At 41.3% G+C, this 17845-nt stretch overlaps 1 protein-coding gene across 2 annotated transcripts in view; it reads right to left on the bottom strand.

The window, feature by feature from the left end:
* Positions 1 to 17845, bottom strand: part of ece1 (endothelin converting enzyme 1) — a 43567-nt gene that overhangs the window by 6098 nt on the left and 19624 nt on the right. For both annotated transcript variants that reach the window (XM_080727251.1, XM_080727250.1), the window contains 8 exons: positions 13308 to 13446; positions 10211 to 10423; positions 9505 to 9629; positions 9194 to 9340; positions 7828 to 7893; positions 5409 to 5597; positions 3800 to 3942; positions 2671 to 2785 (listed from right to left, as the gene is read on the bottom strand). In XM_080727251.1, the coding sequence (XP_080583377.1) occupies positions 2671 to 2785; positions 3800 to 3942; positions 5409 to 5597; positions 7828 to 7893; positions 9194 to 9340; positions 9505 to 9629; positions 10211 to 10423; positions 13308 to 13446 (1137 nt within the window). The remainder of the gene's footprint in view (positions 1 to 2670; positions 2786 to 3799; positions 3943 to 5408; positions 5598 to 7827; positions 7894 to 9193; positions 9341 to 9504; positions 9630 to 10210; positions 10424 to 13307; positions 13447 to 17845) is intronic.

Raw genomic sequence — 17845 nt, 5'->3', positions numbered from 1 at the left:
GTACGCATGCCCCCACCCACTGAAATCAAAATACTAAAATTGCTAAAACAATAGAAAGCAGTGAATGAAAACATTTTAACAGTCATATTTTCTTTTCTCTAATTACAACCTAAAATTTGAACCCTTGTTGTAAAAAAACAAAGTTGACATTTAAGTTATTAGGTGTGTCTATGGGTGTAATAAATATCGAACCAATGACAAGCATTAACAAGAGCTTGTGACTAAAGAACAACTACATTTGAATCTATCTGGACTTTTTTCCTTTTCCTGAAAAGTAACCGTTTTCGTCATACCACCATTCCACCAACAGCGACGACACACAGTATAATTACTACAAATGATTAATCCTCATAATTAAAAAGGTAAAGTTGAGGCTCCCTTGTTCAATATCAAAACACAGACCTCTTGTTAAAGGGAAAGAAAATAAGGGAGGTGGAGGGACCCTGGCAGAGGTATGGAGGAAACAATGACACAAGGAAAAAGAAAATGATAAAGACAGGAGAATTGCTCTGGGAAAGCGATGTTGTGAACAAGTGGACGGGCTGGACACACAGACAATGATAAACACACACAAAACCCAGGCCAAGAAAGTACTTGGTTTGTTATTACAGAATGACCCCAGCGGAAAACAGGGCCGAGGGAACAGGATCTTGCTCAGATAAGGGCTAGGGGTTCACACTAGACCTCACAGCGAAGCAGCTTATAATATGTCAGCTATCTACAATAGCCCGGCAGCACAAATTACTGTGTAGTTGATTTAATGGCCGTGTAATGATGACAGCTATTAATATTTTAGACCTCCTGCTATGCGTCTAATTAACCCCAGGTTTGAAGTCGCTGACAATTTGCACTTGCTAAGGTAATCTGCTGTGGGAGTTCAATTCACAGAGGGCCTCAATATTGCAGTTTAGCTGCTAATGTATTTCCATCTACATGCTCATGCAAATGTGCTCTCCAGTGCGTAGCATGCACAAACACCGTGGGTCAGTTCTAACACACCCTTCATGGAGCCGACGACTGGCATCCTGCCAATTTCTTTGCCAGCTTACAGTTCTGCCAAGTCATTAATGACACACACACACACACAGCCCTCTGGGGTCCTGGTGATCAAATGGTCTCTCTAACGTCATCTTGAGGAGGAGATGCAGGGGCGTGGCAAAGGGGGGGAAGGGGGTGGAGTGGGACTGAGTTACTAGGGCCCAAGGTGGAGGGGCCTGGAATTATTTTATACTTTAGCTATTGAAAAATAGCAGATAGATCTGCAATCGAAAACGTCATGAAAATGTGTGTGAATCTTTGAATATATGTATTTTTTAAGCGAACATTTGTAACTCAAAGTTTGCTTCGGGGGGGGGGGGGGGGGGGGGGGGTCCCTGGAACTAAATATTTTGAGATGGGGTCCGTGGCCAAATACATATAATTTTGGGGGTCGTTCACATGAAAGAATTTGAGCACCACTTTAAAAAAAAAACTAAAACAGAAGGATTTGAAATATTTAAAGACTACAAGTTTTCATGTTTTTCAAAAATGGCAGATCTACAAGCTCACAGCTGTGAGCTTGTATATCTGCTATTTTCAATTGTTAAAGCACAAAATAATGCGTTTTAAACCCGCTAAACCCGCTCCCCCTATGAAGAACATTCATGGGGGGGCCCACAGTGGATCCTTGTACCCAGGGCCCAGAATTTGGTGTGACACCCCTGGGAGATGGCAAACTAAAACCAGCGCAGGCTAATATCTGATTTATACTTGGTTGGTATGCCGTGTCAAACACGCAGTGCACCGAAAATATCAAACACCTTGAGCTGCAATGCATTGTGAGCTTGTAGATTGGCTATCTTCACGTGAGAGGACTGCATGCAACTAAGTATAAACCAGGCTTAAGAAGTGAAATAAATATTTAGATCTGTTATCCACCAGCGTCATGTCCAGGGGCTGTCCTTGTACGTCAAGCTGCATCACACAACAGAAACAGGAGATAAGCTCCTGGCCTACAGTATGTGCCACATGGCTCAGGAATTGCTGAATACCAAGTGAAGTTTCAATTCTTAGAAGTGGAATATCTACAAAGTTTGTGTTTATTTGTTTGATTGCTACTTCCCTGCAAGTACATCTACACCAGTACCACAATGGAACTGGTTGTCAACGTGAGGTCGAGGAGTTCCCCAGTTAAATGATGTTGGTTCGGAACCAAATATACTCTTACGGGTCTGTAACTCTGACAGTATACTTTTGTATACTGTAAGTAAGAGTTACAGAGCATTTGGTTCCATTTAGACAAAGAGTTAAATCAACACTGAGTATTTTAGAGGGTAGATTACTATCAAATGGCTGTCCGTGGTCTAATAATGCATAATCAAACTGGGGGTCACTGCACTATGCATATAAGAATCGAATCATTACCGAGACTCATGAACGATTCGTTCAAATCCCTGAAATGTGTCGTTCACACTTTCGTTCACACCCCCGCCACCTACCCCTAAATAGACCCCGGCACACAGGACGTGACGGTGGGCTGTACTCGCGGCGTAATACAAACGCTCCCGCTTTTTTCACGGGACGATCGCGCTATGAACGGTGAACAAATCTTTTGAACGGATCATTACTGAAATGAACGGGATTGTCCATCACTAATGCCTATGGCATGTTTATCTCATCTCCAGCTCTTACCTTCTTGGTTCCATACATCACTTCAAGGAAGCGCTGCTCTGCATCCTGGAACCTTTGGTCCAAAATGGACACCATCTTTCTCACCACTTTCATAATCATGTAGTTGTTTAGGAGGCTGCAAAGACAAATGCATGTTGTTGTTTATCTTCTTATGTGAAGAGAACTTGAAGAAAACCTGCCAGCATGAATGGGACTATAAAGTATGTGATCAACTTCAACTCTATTGTCACATCACAAATCTAAAAGCATAACTTTTTTTTAAAAAGAGTTGAAAGTATTTTTTGTACAAGCTCCCATCAATTGCCGTTTTCAGGAAAGGTAAAAAGAATAGAGTAAACAAATGCAATGAAAGAAAGAATAAGGAAAACCACCGGGTGCAGCAATAGAATAGTAACAGATATAGAACATGAGCATTGTGCACATACTGTAGTCTCACATGCAGGTGAGACATCATTTAGCAACATATATCAGGCATGTCAATGTAAACATACTGTTGTAGGTGAGACATCCTTTAGCAGCATACATCAGCAATGTCAATGTAAACATAGGTGGCCGTTCCGAGTACAGTAGCAGCAGATTTACCCTAAAGTCTTACACATACCGAAAAGTAGTTCAAGGACATTACATCTTTCTGGATGACTCCTCTCTTTTTGATTTTAACTTATACAAAATAATAAGACACAGATAGATGTCTATGAAATAATTTTCAACCTTTTCAGGCCGCCACCCCCAAAATAATCATATTTTAACTGGGTACCACCCACCCTGCACAAGCACTTGGAAGTGTAGGAGTTGGAATTGCATTTAGTTTGACTCGATCTATACCATTGTGAAAATAGCAGCTCTACATGCTCACAACGCCTCAAAATTTCTGCCTCTGATATTTGACAATTTGACTAATGTTTGACCAGAAGTACTAAAAAGGTCTTTAAAGTCCTTAAATTGTCACTTTAGAAATGTTCAGATATACTGTATGTTGGTCTGTTTACTGTTGAGTGAGAAAATACTGTTAACATTTAGCTAAACATCTGGGGACCCCCTCCCAAAATAATTTGGGGTCCCGACCCACAGGTTGAGAACCACTGTATTAGACTGCTGATTGAGGAAATGACTATGACCGTCATCTGACCTTTTGTTTGTGTTTTTGATGATGTCAGAGACCTTCTGGAGGTACTCCTTGGCATAAACCACCACTGGCTCGCTGTCGTTTAGGGACACGGGAGCAAAGACCTCTCTCAGGAAAGGCATCCAGTCCACTGCCGAGGCCAAAGTCTACAAAACACAGATAAAATGCACACAAACACACATGGAGATATTTAGATTTTGATATATTTCTTTTTCAGAACATTTGTTGGCAAAGTAGCTAGGCATTCTACGAAACATGTTAAAGGTTAAAGCTACAATCCAGGACTTGCCGATTCTTGCAAAACACATTTAACATTTTCGGACACTGCTCCAACACATTTTGCCCTAAAATCACACAAAGCGCAGAAAGCGGTACATAGTATGTCTAGAGTCCTGTCATCAACATGGATCTGTCCCATTTAGCGCCACCATCTGGCTGATTTTTTCAAACACATTTTTGGACACTGCTCCTTAGTGCTAAAATCACGCAAAGCGGTACACTACAGGCCTATTTGTGTATACATGTGACCTGACGGTCGCTTATCTCACGATTAGGGAGGCTTACTGGTTTTAACCCATTCAGGCCGGGTACACATTTTAGTGTATGGGAGGGGCTTACAGTACATGTACAGTATGTATCAACATATTTGTTTTTGTAGGCTAATTTCTGATTTGGGCCTGATTTTGTTCAAAAGGAAAAAAGGAGGGGGCCAAGTTCATGCCCCTGGAAAAGTTATTTTGGGTTTAAGTGATTATGAAAAAATAGCAGTTTTTATTATATATTTTATTTTCATTAAATACTCACCAGTAAGACTCCCTAATCGGGAGATAAGCGACCGTAGGTGGCTTTGCAAGAATCGGCCTGATGGTGGCGCTAGAAGAGGGCCATGTGAGAAATGAGGGGTGGGGTCTGCGCGGCGCCGAGGCGGACGAATAGGTACCGGCCCCGGCTCTCCCGGTCGCTCCTAGCCGGAGTTACGGCATTTTATGTGAGCTGCAGTGTAGGGGGTCCTCCACTGGGGGCACCACCACTTTTGCATCCGTTCTGGAGCACCAGGAGTCGGTGGTCCCCGGGAATTCCCCGTGAGCAGCCCCGTTGGGGTGGTCATTTGGTCATTTTTGCACATTTGTTTTTTTTTTTACATCTGGGGGTCCCCCAGGGAGCTGGGGGTCCCTGTAGCTCCGGGGGTCCTTGGAGGTTGTAGTTTGGCAGGTAAGGAGTGTGTGTGCAAAATGTGGCATGGATGGGGGCAACGGTTGTGGAGATATGAGCAGGGGAAAAGTGTGACGTGTGATGTGTCACTCACGGAGGGACATTTTTTTACACCTGGGGGTCCCTGGAGCTCCGGGGGTCCTTGGAGGTTGTAGTTTGGCAGGTAAGGAGTGTGTGTGCAAAATGTGGCATGGATGGGGGCAACGGTTGTGGAGATATGAGCAGGGCAAAAGTGTGACTCACTGACTCACTCACTGACAGACAGCCTGTGGAGGTTTTGGTAGTAAATGCGACCTACGGTCGCAATAAAAACCCTCTTGTGTGAACACATGGACTGGGATTACTAACGTATGCAGTTGTAATCATTTAACCATGTGATCACATAATGGTTGCCACTCACCGCCAGCTCCCTGACCTCCATCTTGTGGTAAATGAGCTCCTCGTCTCTTCTCTCTTCCTGGGGAACAGTGATGTTGGCTAGGGTGATTTCCAAGTCCACAATCTCCTGCATCATCGTTCTAGATGTCTGCTCGGAGCCTCCCAGAAGGACTCCTAACTCCACCAGGAAGTCGAGGTATGCCGTCAGATACTGAGAAGTACACGTTGCCAGTGCCAGAGGTGCGGTGTTAGCAGCGGATATTGATGAAATTCAATTATGACAATAATCCTGCGCTATGTAAATACAGACTACTACAAACACAGAGTTATTCCCTTGGAGCCTGAGACATTTCTTATTAGTTCTTCATTTTCTGTTCAAGTGGGGTAAAGTCTACAATGACCGCTAGGGATATTTTCTTAACTCTAAATGAAATATAATATGTCTTTGTTCTCCTTTTAATCGGTTTTACACTACATAGAAACACACAAAATTATTTTTCTCATCCGATTCTGACTCGGCATCAGGGTTTTTTATTTGCATATTTTATCTAATACTTCCTACAACAAGATGTTTTGGGTTGCCTCAAACAATGTTTCTACAACACAACAGATTTACAGTGTAGCAGATATAGCTATCTACAATAGTAGCCTAAAGAAGATCCATCATTAATGCTGGCTTTGTGTTTTTAACCAGAACCAAACAAAGCTGCACTTGTGTCTGCTATTGGCATGGAGATGTTCCAGAATCAAACATGTGATGTGTAACACAATAGAAACCCTAACCCAGACCGTTTTAAAAAAGACCACGTGACCTACTGTATCCTAAGCCCCGTTTTCACTGAGTCAAACGTCTGGAAGTTTTTTCCAAAATCACGGCAATTTTGAAATTCACGCCATGTGAAAACGGCCACTTATTTTGTCTTCCGTGAGTTTTGGTGTCCCAAACGTGACGGGAAAATACCTAGTAATTTTTGCCTAAAGTACTGGGAGAATAGAATTTTCCCCACAGTGAAAACGGCATACCGTGATTTTTACTTTTTTCGGACAAGCAGGTGCATGCAAGGAGCCAATATTAACAGTTAAAGCAGTGTAATTGGGATTGAAAGCTTCAGAATCCATATTGCATTCGAATGTTATGTAAGCCTGACAAAACACAGAAGACAGTCAGACGTCTATTTCTTTCTACAATCTCCAGCCTATACGGCCGCGGTGCTGAGAAATGCAAGCTTGCTCAATTCATGGTTCAAACTTATTTGTAGGCTATTCTATAGCCTATTTGTAATTAAGCTGTGTGGGTTTTGATACAAGTCCGGTCTGGAGAACGGGACACGGGATGCGCTCGTAATGTGATGAAAGCTGGAATCTTTACCAACTCTTTTTACGGTGCTATAGCCTATTTTTTGTCTGATTGGGACGCAATGCGCTCATGTGATGTGATGAAAGTTGGAAGCTACCAACTCAAAGAGCTGCATCTGCATCAAATAGTTTCTCGTCGTAAAGTGTTTTACTGAGCAGCGAGCGACGAGGAATACAGTCTGGTCATCCATCGGTGACGCATAAAAAGAAAAAAAGAAAAAACAACACGTTGCATAAGCGATCCTTTCTGAACCTTATGTGACACATAAGGTTCACATGTGTTGTTTCATGAAGAATATTTCTTGTAACTTGTTAAATCCATTGGTGAGAGAGAAAAAGAGATACGAACAGAAGTGAGTCGCTGCTGCTTTAGCAAGCGTCCACTCCGTCCAGACAGTGTGGTGCGCGCTGCAGGTTCCGTTGCCATGTCTGCTAATTATAAGTGACTATGGTCTTGATTTCCGTAAAGTTGCTTGTATATATTGATCGTTTCTGGCTGCGTTTTATTTGTTGTGATCTTTTAGATCGGCAATTGTCAAGTAGCTGATGTGGCGATGCTTATAGTTTTAAATTGCTTGTGTGGCCTAGATAATATCACTTTTTGGGGCTTATTTTCGTACACCTGGTTGCTTATTTCTCTCGCAAAGTCTGGCAACACGGACTTTCATACCGCCACGGTTTAGTAGTGAAAACGATGTATTTTATTGCTATGCCAGCATTTTTGCTCATGTGAAAACACCCAAAAAACAAAACTCCCGGCAAGTTGAAAATGATTATGCTAATTATTTTGCAGGAAAAATTCCGGAACTGTAGTGAAAACATGCCTCTACTGTATCCTACTATTATAATTTCGGGGCGTGACAGCGGACCTTTAAGTACCACCAGTGGTACATGTAACACAGGTTGAGAACCACTGCTTTAAAGCATAAAGGTGCTCAGTCTTTAAATCACACACTCTGTGCTTTTACAAAGACATTGATTCGGCTCAGTGATTACCTACTGCGGAATAAAGGTGTTCCCATTATTCCGCCATGAAAAAAACAAGACAATCAGTAAGACAACACTGCAACCAAACAATACCTTACCTTTTCATTGGCTGTTTTGTTGAGGTAGTAATCCCTTGAGGGTAATCCAAGGCTTGACTGGTCAACCTAAAATTAAGAGAAATATCTTATGACTTGCTGTTCAAAACACATCACGAGCATTCACAAGCCCACTCCTGTGTTTTGATTCCTTGTCTCCAACAAGGAGCTGCTTGCCAAAGATCATATCAGTATAATTTTGAACTTCTCAATAACCTGTAATATTCAAATGTAAGTGTGAGTGTCAAACTGCTGAGAGGTACCCAAAGATATTAAGTGGATTCTTCGCACCATGTAATACAGAGATATAATTTATCCTGGGGAAATTGGATATTGCCTGTCTTTTTCTGCCTTTTCTGTCTTTGGCAGTGGGGGGAAATAGAGGTTACAGTATTTGGATTGACTCTGTTTTTATGCCTGTTTGGTTTGCTTTTTATCCTGTACTTCCTTCCAGAGGGGAGGGGATAAACAGACAGTCTCCAAGGTGGGATGGATCTTTAATTTCGTATTTATTTAGAGTAGCCGATTATAGTTCTCCCCTTTTTCTCCCAATTCAGTTGCTATACCAATGAATCCTCCCTACACATTTCTGTGTTTTGCCACTGCTATTGTACCCTATTGGCTCAACTGCCAGTGAGGAGCCCACACCGGGAGGATTTACTGTAGCACTTCCGTCCTACTCTCCCATTCAAGTTCCACTGCTGACAGGCACCACACCAGCCCAGCTATGAGTGTCTCCAGATTTAAATAAGGAATCCTTATGCAGATTTATATGGCATGGTTTCACCTGAAGTGATTGTAAACATAATCCTTATGCAGATTTATATGGCATGGTTTCACCTGAAGAGATTGTAAACATATGAAATATGTGTTGTGTTTTGTTTTGTTTTGTTTTGTTTGACCTTTTCATAAGCCAGTCTCATATTCGTTATTTCTCGTTATGCAAACACCTGCATAAGATGCTAATGTTTCTAAAATAACATGAACATACCTGCATATGATGCTAATGTTCTAAACATCATGTACCTACATATACAGTATACTGTATATTTATATTTAACCTTTCTATCGCTTTCCCATCTGCTCTCACTTTACCTCTGTCCTCTCTCTTCTCACTGTGTAAACTTGTGTGAAGTGACAAAGAATTCTGATCCTGAACTCTGATATCAGAGTTATATATTTCAAATGAAGACCACTCCCATGAAATTATAAATCTAGATCAATATAAAGTTCCCAGAATTGGAAACAGATGCAAATGAAGAAAGTCTTGCGAGTTTTGAGTAAAGACTGTCGTTTTAACTCAACCAAGAACTTAAGAATCGTTAAAGAATTAAATCAATAGAAGTGTTGACACCTCCAACTTCCTCACCTGAATTATGTTACTGTTGGAGTTCTTGGAGTCAGTGCTGATGAACACGGTGAAGAATGGCGAGGTGCGGTAGTTGGCCGACACGGCGCGCAGAACCTCTTGGAAGTTGTCCTTGTCCCAGGGTCCATTGAGGGCCCATCCTCCTGTCTGAAACAAGGAAGAATTTAGAGAGACGCTCGTAGCAGCTGCTCACAGATGTAGAGATGAGCAGTATGTAGAGCCAATTTACAAGAAAATACATTTACCCTGGAAAAATGCCAAAGAAATTGTGACAGGATAAGGACATTGCTTTTAGTAATTGATGAAAGCACCTGATTGATGAGCTCTTGCAAAGGCTGAGCCCCCAAAGCCTCGATTTTGGCCTCGTTCATGCACGCCTGGTAATACCTCTGGGCCTTTTCTTCAGCTTCACTCAGACCTTTCATTGTAGTATTTTCTGTCAGGAGCCAGAAACGGAGCAAAAACAATGAAAATCAAGCAGGTGCACAGAATACATCTTTACTGTAAGCAAGAGCAAGACATTTTACATGACGATTAATTGTCACTTAAATAATAGTGATTAACGATTTAATCGTGTTTTTGTCGTTGACAATTACATTTCTGTTTGGCTTGTAGGCTTTGAAGTTGCACATGGCAGATATGACATAACCTAAATATACAAAGAAATTACTGACATATTTGACAACTTTATACTTAAAAAATAACATTGATAGCAGATCTACAAGCTCACAACGCGCAGATCTTTAAAAAAGAACATTGATAGCAGATCTACAAGCTCACAACAGCGCAGATATACAAGCTCACAACGCATCGCGACGCGTTGTGAGCTTGTAAATCGTCTATTTCCACTATTTTTGAAAAAAATGATTGAAAATATATTAAACATTTTCAACATGTAAACGATTATGACAAAATAATTGCAATTATGTCAAATAATTGCAATTAGTTGATTATGTAATAATTGTGACATGCCTAGCAAGAGCAGCAGAGGACAGTGCACTGCGAGAAGACGATTACCTAATAAGCTCTTCATTACAAGCATGTTGTGCTCCCAGAGGTTACTGAAAGGACCCGAACGAGATTTGCCCTCAGCGAGAGGGTTGTTCTTCATCCATCCACCGCAAGCGAAGTTGTAGAAGTCATGGCAGGGGTCCACGGTACGGTCCAGATTTCCCATCACCGTGCTGGCCACCGTTATACATGGCTCGGTCAAGCATAGGCCAGGGTGAGCTGGAAACAAGGGAGAGGGATTAAAATGAATGGATGTTTTAATACACTTCACATTTTGTTGATGCAGGGAAAGCAGACTGATCACAGATGCTGTTTTTCCAGCACCATTCTGTTTATGTATATGTTCTTCTGTTATTGTGCCTTGTTCTGCTGTGCTGCCTCTGGGTTTCCCCCCCTTGGGATAATAAAGGTCTATCTATCTATCTATCTACACATTCACATACCTTTGTAGTTGACATCTTGGCATCTGCTAATGAAACCGTCTGCTAATGAAACCGTCACCTCATGCACTTGGGGGTTACAGTATAGGGGCCTTGCTCAAGGGCAACTCCATATTAGAGAGGAGGGCATTTCTTACTCATTTCCACACCCTCACTAGACAAATTCCTCCCTTGCAAAGCCTGCACGTCATCAGCCTGCTTATATAGACAACACTCCTTCTAATCTTCAGACCTTTATACAATTTAGAGGTGCAGAGAGGACAATCCAGAGATTCTTATGTTGGGAGATCCAAGCAGACAGGGATCTTTTTACGCCATCTGGAACCCATAACTCTCTAAAAGGTAAAAGCCAAGATATTGATGCCGGAGGGAACTATCTTTTCACAGTCCCACAGAAATAATTAGTTGGCTGTGGTTAAGGAGCTCTCTTGCTTTCCAGATTTTTACAGTTCGATTATAATCAGTCCTCTGTAATTGTTAACAGTAGATGAGAGTAAGCTCCAGAGCGGCAGGTCCTTGTACCTCTAGATTCTCCATTGGACCTCTCCTCCTGTCACACCAACACGTGCAAAAACACATGATCCATCTGAGTTCTGTTGAACGAGATTCTGAAGGGACAGTTTATCTCTTTGAATTATATCTTCCCTTCAAAAATCTCTTCTTAAGATGCAATGCACATTCTTTCCATATCACAGAGTCTTGATATGTTGATGCCTTGATGTATTGATGTCTTGATGTGTCTTGATTTTTGTTGTTGTTGTTTTGTGTATTCATATTTTTATTGATTGCATTATATATGTATATGATTGTTATGCATATTTTTAACTGATTTAACTTTTGTTGTACATCACATTGGTCAACATTTGTTGTTTTTAAAAGTGCTTTATACATTAAATTGCCTTGCCTTGATAGGATGGAACCCAATATACAATTGTTGCTATCTTATATAAACATATCTGAAAATGATGATGATGAATTAAGTCACAGAAGCAACATAATTGAACTGGGGAAAAAATGAAAAATAACCTGGCCCAGAACAGAATGCTGAAGCCAACCTTTGTGGCTTTCATAATAGCATTGCTTTTATTCTTGGATTACCGCCTGAATGTTTTTACTGAGGATAGGACATAATAGGCCATGGCGTTTTTTTGTATGATATGGTATCTAGAATATTCAAGAGGTTTTTGGGAAGAAACTATTTGAGGAGCTATGAGAGTGACCAAAAGCCCAGGGGCTTTCGGTCACTCTGGTCTAGAGTCTATGTTATTTGGGAAATGAGTATGGACATTTTGGATATTCTTTTCATAATAATGTTTGGCCTGTAAGAACAGTCAGAACATTCTGTCTAAATCGAAAACTAGCTTGCATGTGAAGCGGTTTCAACAAAAAATAAATCTTAACAATATTGTAAAATGTTAAGTCTAAAGGCCCTGGCAGATAAAACACCAGTGACACTCGTGTCAGTGACGTTCGCATCAATGACGTGCGTCATATGAGGCCACTTGTTTAATTAACAACAACAATTAATTAACCTCACTGACCCAAATGGAACAAGCAAGGTTCCCTAACACACGGATGCACGTGCAAACACATGCGCACGCTCAGACAGTACTCGGTTTCTTCAGGAAGAAAAAAAGTGGGTGCTCGGAAGTATTAAAGAAAAGTGTGGTGAAGGTGCTCTTTGGTGGGGAACTGGAGAATCAAATGAAATAAAGAAAACCAAGGCACTCTTCTAAATATTAAAAAGCCTTTAATAAGTGTTGGCTAAATCATAATAGAAAAAAAAAGTTTAAAAATGGGATCACCCACGCGTTTCGGCTCTTTGAGCCTTCCTCAGGGTATGAGTAGTACTCGGTTTCTGTTCCGTTTGTATTCTACCCGCAAAGCTCTTGAACTTGAAACTTGATCTTGAACCTCAATACGATGCCTGAATGCCATATACACATTGTATTTCGGTAGTCTGTAACCTGCGTCAACGTAGCATCTGGCGCATTCTATGTGTCAGCCCCTTTAGAGTCTTTTTTTAAACTAACTGTTGATAAAGAATGGTATACAATTGAGGACAACCCAGCTCTTATGGCAGGTGACCTATAGTCCAATGGCGTGCTGAACAATTCCCTTTGTAAGACCTTATAAGGCCTAAAATAGAGACAGGGACAAAGGTTTTAGAGGAGATCAGGTTAGCGCCCTAAGGAGCGTCCATTGTTGTTCCTTTCATTATGGCGAAGCGTGATTTGTCAAAGGTGGAATAATGCAAGGAAGTGGCATTTAGTTTCCCTTAGCAAATATGAGGAAACCGACGATGAGGAGAATTTGACTGGAGGTGACGTTATACCCACAAGTAATTTTTGCATGACGAATAATCCCATTCAAAGGACAGCCTCTTACTTGTGTTTAGTGTAGCCCATGACTACACTAAAGGTGTGATCAGCCAACGCACATGTCATGGTTCAGTTGTCTCAACCCATTTCCTCTCCCCCAATCTCTCCCTCAATTGAAGTAGATTAAACTGCTAGAATGAACGGTCCTCAGATCTCAACCGCACAGTTGATTTCATAGATTTCCAAATAATTTGAGCAATAAGCTTTTTAAGCATATTTAGCCTGAGTGTTGTATTACAACTGTCTCCTAATCATTCTATCAGCATGAGACTTTCAACTCACTCTCTTTGTAGAAAATCCCTGTGGTGATGAGAGATATGAACAAGGCAACCGACAGAAGGCACACAACAACCAGAAGCCTCCTCTCAATCCGCGTCTTCTGCGTCCAGCATTTAGGACCATAGCCATCCCGGAGAGTTACCTGCACACGCACACAAACATTTCACATGTGTTAGTACATTCATAATTTAAAATTAAGATATGCAATTATTACAGCTATTTAAATGTTACAGGTTCAGTTCAACATGATTCAAGGAAACGCACACACTACAATTCTAACGTGTGTGTTAGCATGTTCTGCTATTACAGTTCGGTTCAGTTCAATTATTGTCATTGAGGTGCATCGAAATTACAACTCGTAACTCCAAAATGTTTTAAAATAAATAATATCTCAACTCATAATAAAGGGAAAACAAGGCTATAAGAATATACTTACACAAATATTAGTACTAAAGGTTCGGGCCGCTAATGGGCCCTCACATGTAGAGTTCAGGCTACATACACCACCACCGATCTGACCGATATGCCCATATTTGGGGATCCCTGATGTCACCCCTCACCAGCATATGCCCATATACAGTATATGCCCATATACAGTATATGCCTGAGTCATAATTTAGTATTCCTCCATCTGGCCCGGTGGAGGGATTCTCTAAACTGGCCTGGGAACGCCTCGGGATCCCCCAGTAGAAACTGTGGATAAGGGGTTGAAGATGGATGGACGGATGGATGGATAATTTGCTATTTTTTTGTTACAATCGCAGTCAATTCAGTTTGCAGTTTGAAAAATGTATTTTATAGTTCAAATGTTTCAGAATATGTGGGTCATGCGTTCGGGTTTCAAGGCACAAATCCTTATGTGTCGTAGAGTCTTTCAACCCTTAACATAAAAGGGCACATAGCCTTCCATTCTTCCTGCTCTTCAAGTTCAGCTTTGTAGTACGTTATGTCATATCCTAGTATGGGCTGTGACGCTGTGTGCCTCAGCCCCATAGTAGGACATGACATAACGTAGCAGTTGTCCAAAACTCTACTTCTACAGCTAACCTGTGACTGAAAGCAAATTCAATCATGGAGCAAGGACAGGCACGGCAAGGACAATACAGTGCAACATTTGAACTCCTCCTGCTTCCTTGATAGGCTGCTGCTAAGCTATTGGTATACAATAGCACGTTGTTTAGAAATATGCTTGTTTTTTTGTCCTACTTTTGTAAGGAGATGACATCAACTTGTGCCAGATTTATTTACTGTTTTTTGTTTTTGTTATTATTTTTTCACATCCATCCAGACAATATGGGGTATAAAAACAGTTGCTGTGGTGGTTCTCGGCTCGATCCCGGGCTCCCCCAGTGTTACTGTCAAAGTGTCCTTGAGCAAGGCACTGAACCCCTAACTACTAGCAGGTTGGTGCCTTGCATGGTTTCCTCCAACCTTGGTTTGTGACTGTTTGTGAGAATTGGTGAAAGTAATGCACATTGTAAAGTGCTTTGGAAAACAGCATTTAGTACTTAGAGAGGCCATGTGGAACACCATATTTGGGCAAATACTTTATAATGTTTGTAACCCCATATTTGGGCAAAAGTTGGTGGGGGGGGGGGGGGGGGGGGGGGGGGGGGGGTCACGACACATACAGTACATCCAGATGCAGTTCATCATAGACAAACACTGATCTATGCAGCTCAGAAGTCAGACATTTGCACTTGCTGTCTTGCATCTCTCAAACACAAAAACAATATGCACACACAAATCCCCATTGCCTCAGATACTCCCAGGGGCAAATCTCAGTACTGGCTTACTAGGTAACCTGGTCCCAGTTGGAATGAGATGTATAATTAGTGTTTAAGAGTTTTACGCAAATGTTCTTAAATGAGTGTTTAGTGCAGTGTATCTCTACTAAATTACCAAGCTTTAGCCTCTGGCAAATATCTAACTTCACGATGAAAGTATGCAGTAAACGCCCGCCTGCCAGAGAGTATTTACATACTGTATTTCATAATGGAATGTTTCCAAGAGCCACTCAAAACTATTTTGAAGGCCTTACAAGTGTCTCAAATGTGCCAATCGTATTGCTAGACGTCACAGAAGGAAAGAGGAGCCGACAAGGCCTCATTGTCATTGTAATTAAGACACAATAGTGGTGTTTTTCCCCCAGCTCACCTGTCAGACCTGATATACTTTACTCAATCAGCTAAAGCAGACCAGACACTAACAGGGATTTCCCGGAGCTGGCTGAATGAAGGCACCAATTATACACTAAATGTAATACTTGATGATGACACAGAGCAACACGTTAGACTATTTCAAAAGGCACACTAGTACCCAAGCAAAAAGAAGATCCATAATTGGGATTCCATGATTTTATATATTTTAAATAGTCTGTGATAGGACGGAAACAGCAGAAGCTCACAATGCATAGGGATGTGTGAGCCTCGTGTTGTGATGCCTTCAAAGGTTTGCCTATTTCATGCTGGAATTATTCCAAGGGCCACGTCATCCACATACAACAGGTGGCTAACAGAATGCTTCATATCACTGGTGTAAATGAAACGTCAGCCATGCTGCTGGAAAAGAGGGGGGGAAAACAGGCTAGCCCTCATCTTGTTTGCCACACAGAGCAGATGAAAATCAATTAACTCCTACTTCTGTGTCGGGATTAGATTTACTCTGATTAGCTAAACCGAGAGTTCAAAAGTCAAACTGAATGTGAGCAACTCAAATGACAAAGCCGCTGGGGGCTTCCTAATCCTGTGGAGCTCCCTACGTTCGGAGTGGCTTGGATTTAATCCGTATTTCTTAACATAATTGAGAGTAACTCTCTGCCAAGTCTCCTGCGGTTCACACACACACACACACACACACACACTTTATCGCACACTGTGAAAACCACAGCAAAATAGGAAAGCAAAGGGGAGAAAAATCTGTTGAATTCTGGACTTCAGCTCCTCAATGTTATTCCAGGCCAAATGATAATAACAGGCCAAAAAAACATTGTGTTCCTTACCTCTAATAAAAAACCAAAACTTTGGTCATCCATATTCTGTATAATATAATTTATATTTGAAAGAAATCGGTTTATGAGATTACTGCTTCGCAGAAACAACTGCAACTATTCAAACCATTCATTATTTTAATGAAGAGTGTAGTAGTAAACAATTAAAACAATGTGTAGTGTAACACGTTTGCACACAATTGCACTTTCCAAGCATTGTGCACATCATCTACATCAACGTTGGCAGGTACAACATGTGTGTGTGCCTATAGATGATAATACAAAGCCAGTTTAGGTTGCAATATTAAACTTCAGACACAACGCACACACACACACACACACTAATCAGTTTGAGATCGGACAAACTTTGTTTATGAAAACTATGATGAATAACTGTCTAATTGTCTAATACATAATCTCAAGGGCCAGATGGTTGCCATGACAAGACAAACAATCACACTACTAGCCTCACAGCAGCAGCACGCTGTGTACACTATGCTAACCGTGTCACTTTCCACTGGTGCGTTTCACAAGCAGCTCTGCTCAAATGACTGCTCGTGCTTGGGACACTCCGTTGAGAGTGGGGGAGGATCCTAGAGCTAGATCAGGCTAGACACAACATGAGCTTTAGTCCATGGTCCAAATGCCTGCACATAAACCAAATGCATATTGAGCTTACCCACGGACAATGACTGCGTTACAAGGATGTCTAGATATTAACCATCACCTAAAGTAAACTGTAGGGACAAAAAGGCAGTCATCACTAATGTCTAATGTAATAACTATGGAAGGAAAAAGGGTGTTACAGCTATGATGAATGCAAAACATATGGATGAAAGCAGTGGTTCTCAAACTTGGGGTCGGGACCCCAAGTGGGGTCCCCAAATGATTGTGTGGGGTCCCCAGATGATTAGCTTAATGTAAAAAAGAAATCCCACTCAACGGTAAACAAACAAACATAAGTGTATACAGGGTATCTGCACTTTTATAAAGTGTTAATTTAAGGATTTTCAAGACCGTTTTAATACCAATTTAAGGATTTTTAAGACCGTTTTTAATACCAAACAGGCCAAACTGTCAAATATTAAGTAAGCAAGAGGAGAACATTGTGAAAATAGCCGATCTGCATGCTCACAACGCCTCGCAACGCAGTTCATATATGTTTCATATATGTTTATTTTGGGGGTCATGGCCTAAAAAGGTTTGAGAACCCCTGGACTAAAGGGATGTTAACCTACGTGTGCTACCTACAGACATGTACTGTATCAATGGAGAATTATGGCTGACATTTGACCCACATATGAGTGATGTAGAACACAAAACTGACTCACGAAATGTCATAAAACAATGTTTTATGACATTTCATGAGTCAGTTAGTCGCTAACCAAAATACCATCCAACTACACACTAGTGGGGCAATGAGCAATACCAAAACCTGCAAGCTCCTCCCAGTATGTGAAACATCAGAGATAGAGCTGCATCTGTTATGCAGGTTGGCTTTTGTCAAAACCTTGGCCTCAAAAGCGTTTTTAATTTCAAGGAAAGTGATCAA

This window comes from Nannobrachium achirus, assembly GCF_963921795.1.
Source record: "Nannobrachium achirus genome assembly, chromosome: 6".
In the NCBI taxonomy this organism is placed as follows: domain Eukaryota; kingdom Metazoa; phylum Chordata; class Actinopteri; order Myctophiformes; family Myctophidae; genus Nannobrachium; species Nannobrachium achirus.
Note: the sequence above shows the minus strand (reverse complement) of the source record. Positions and strands in the feature narration are given on the sequence as shown.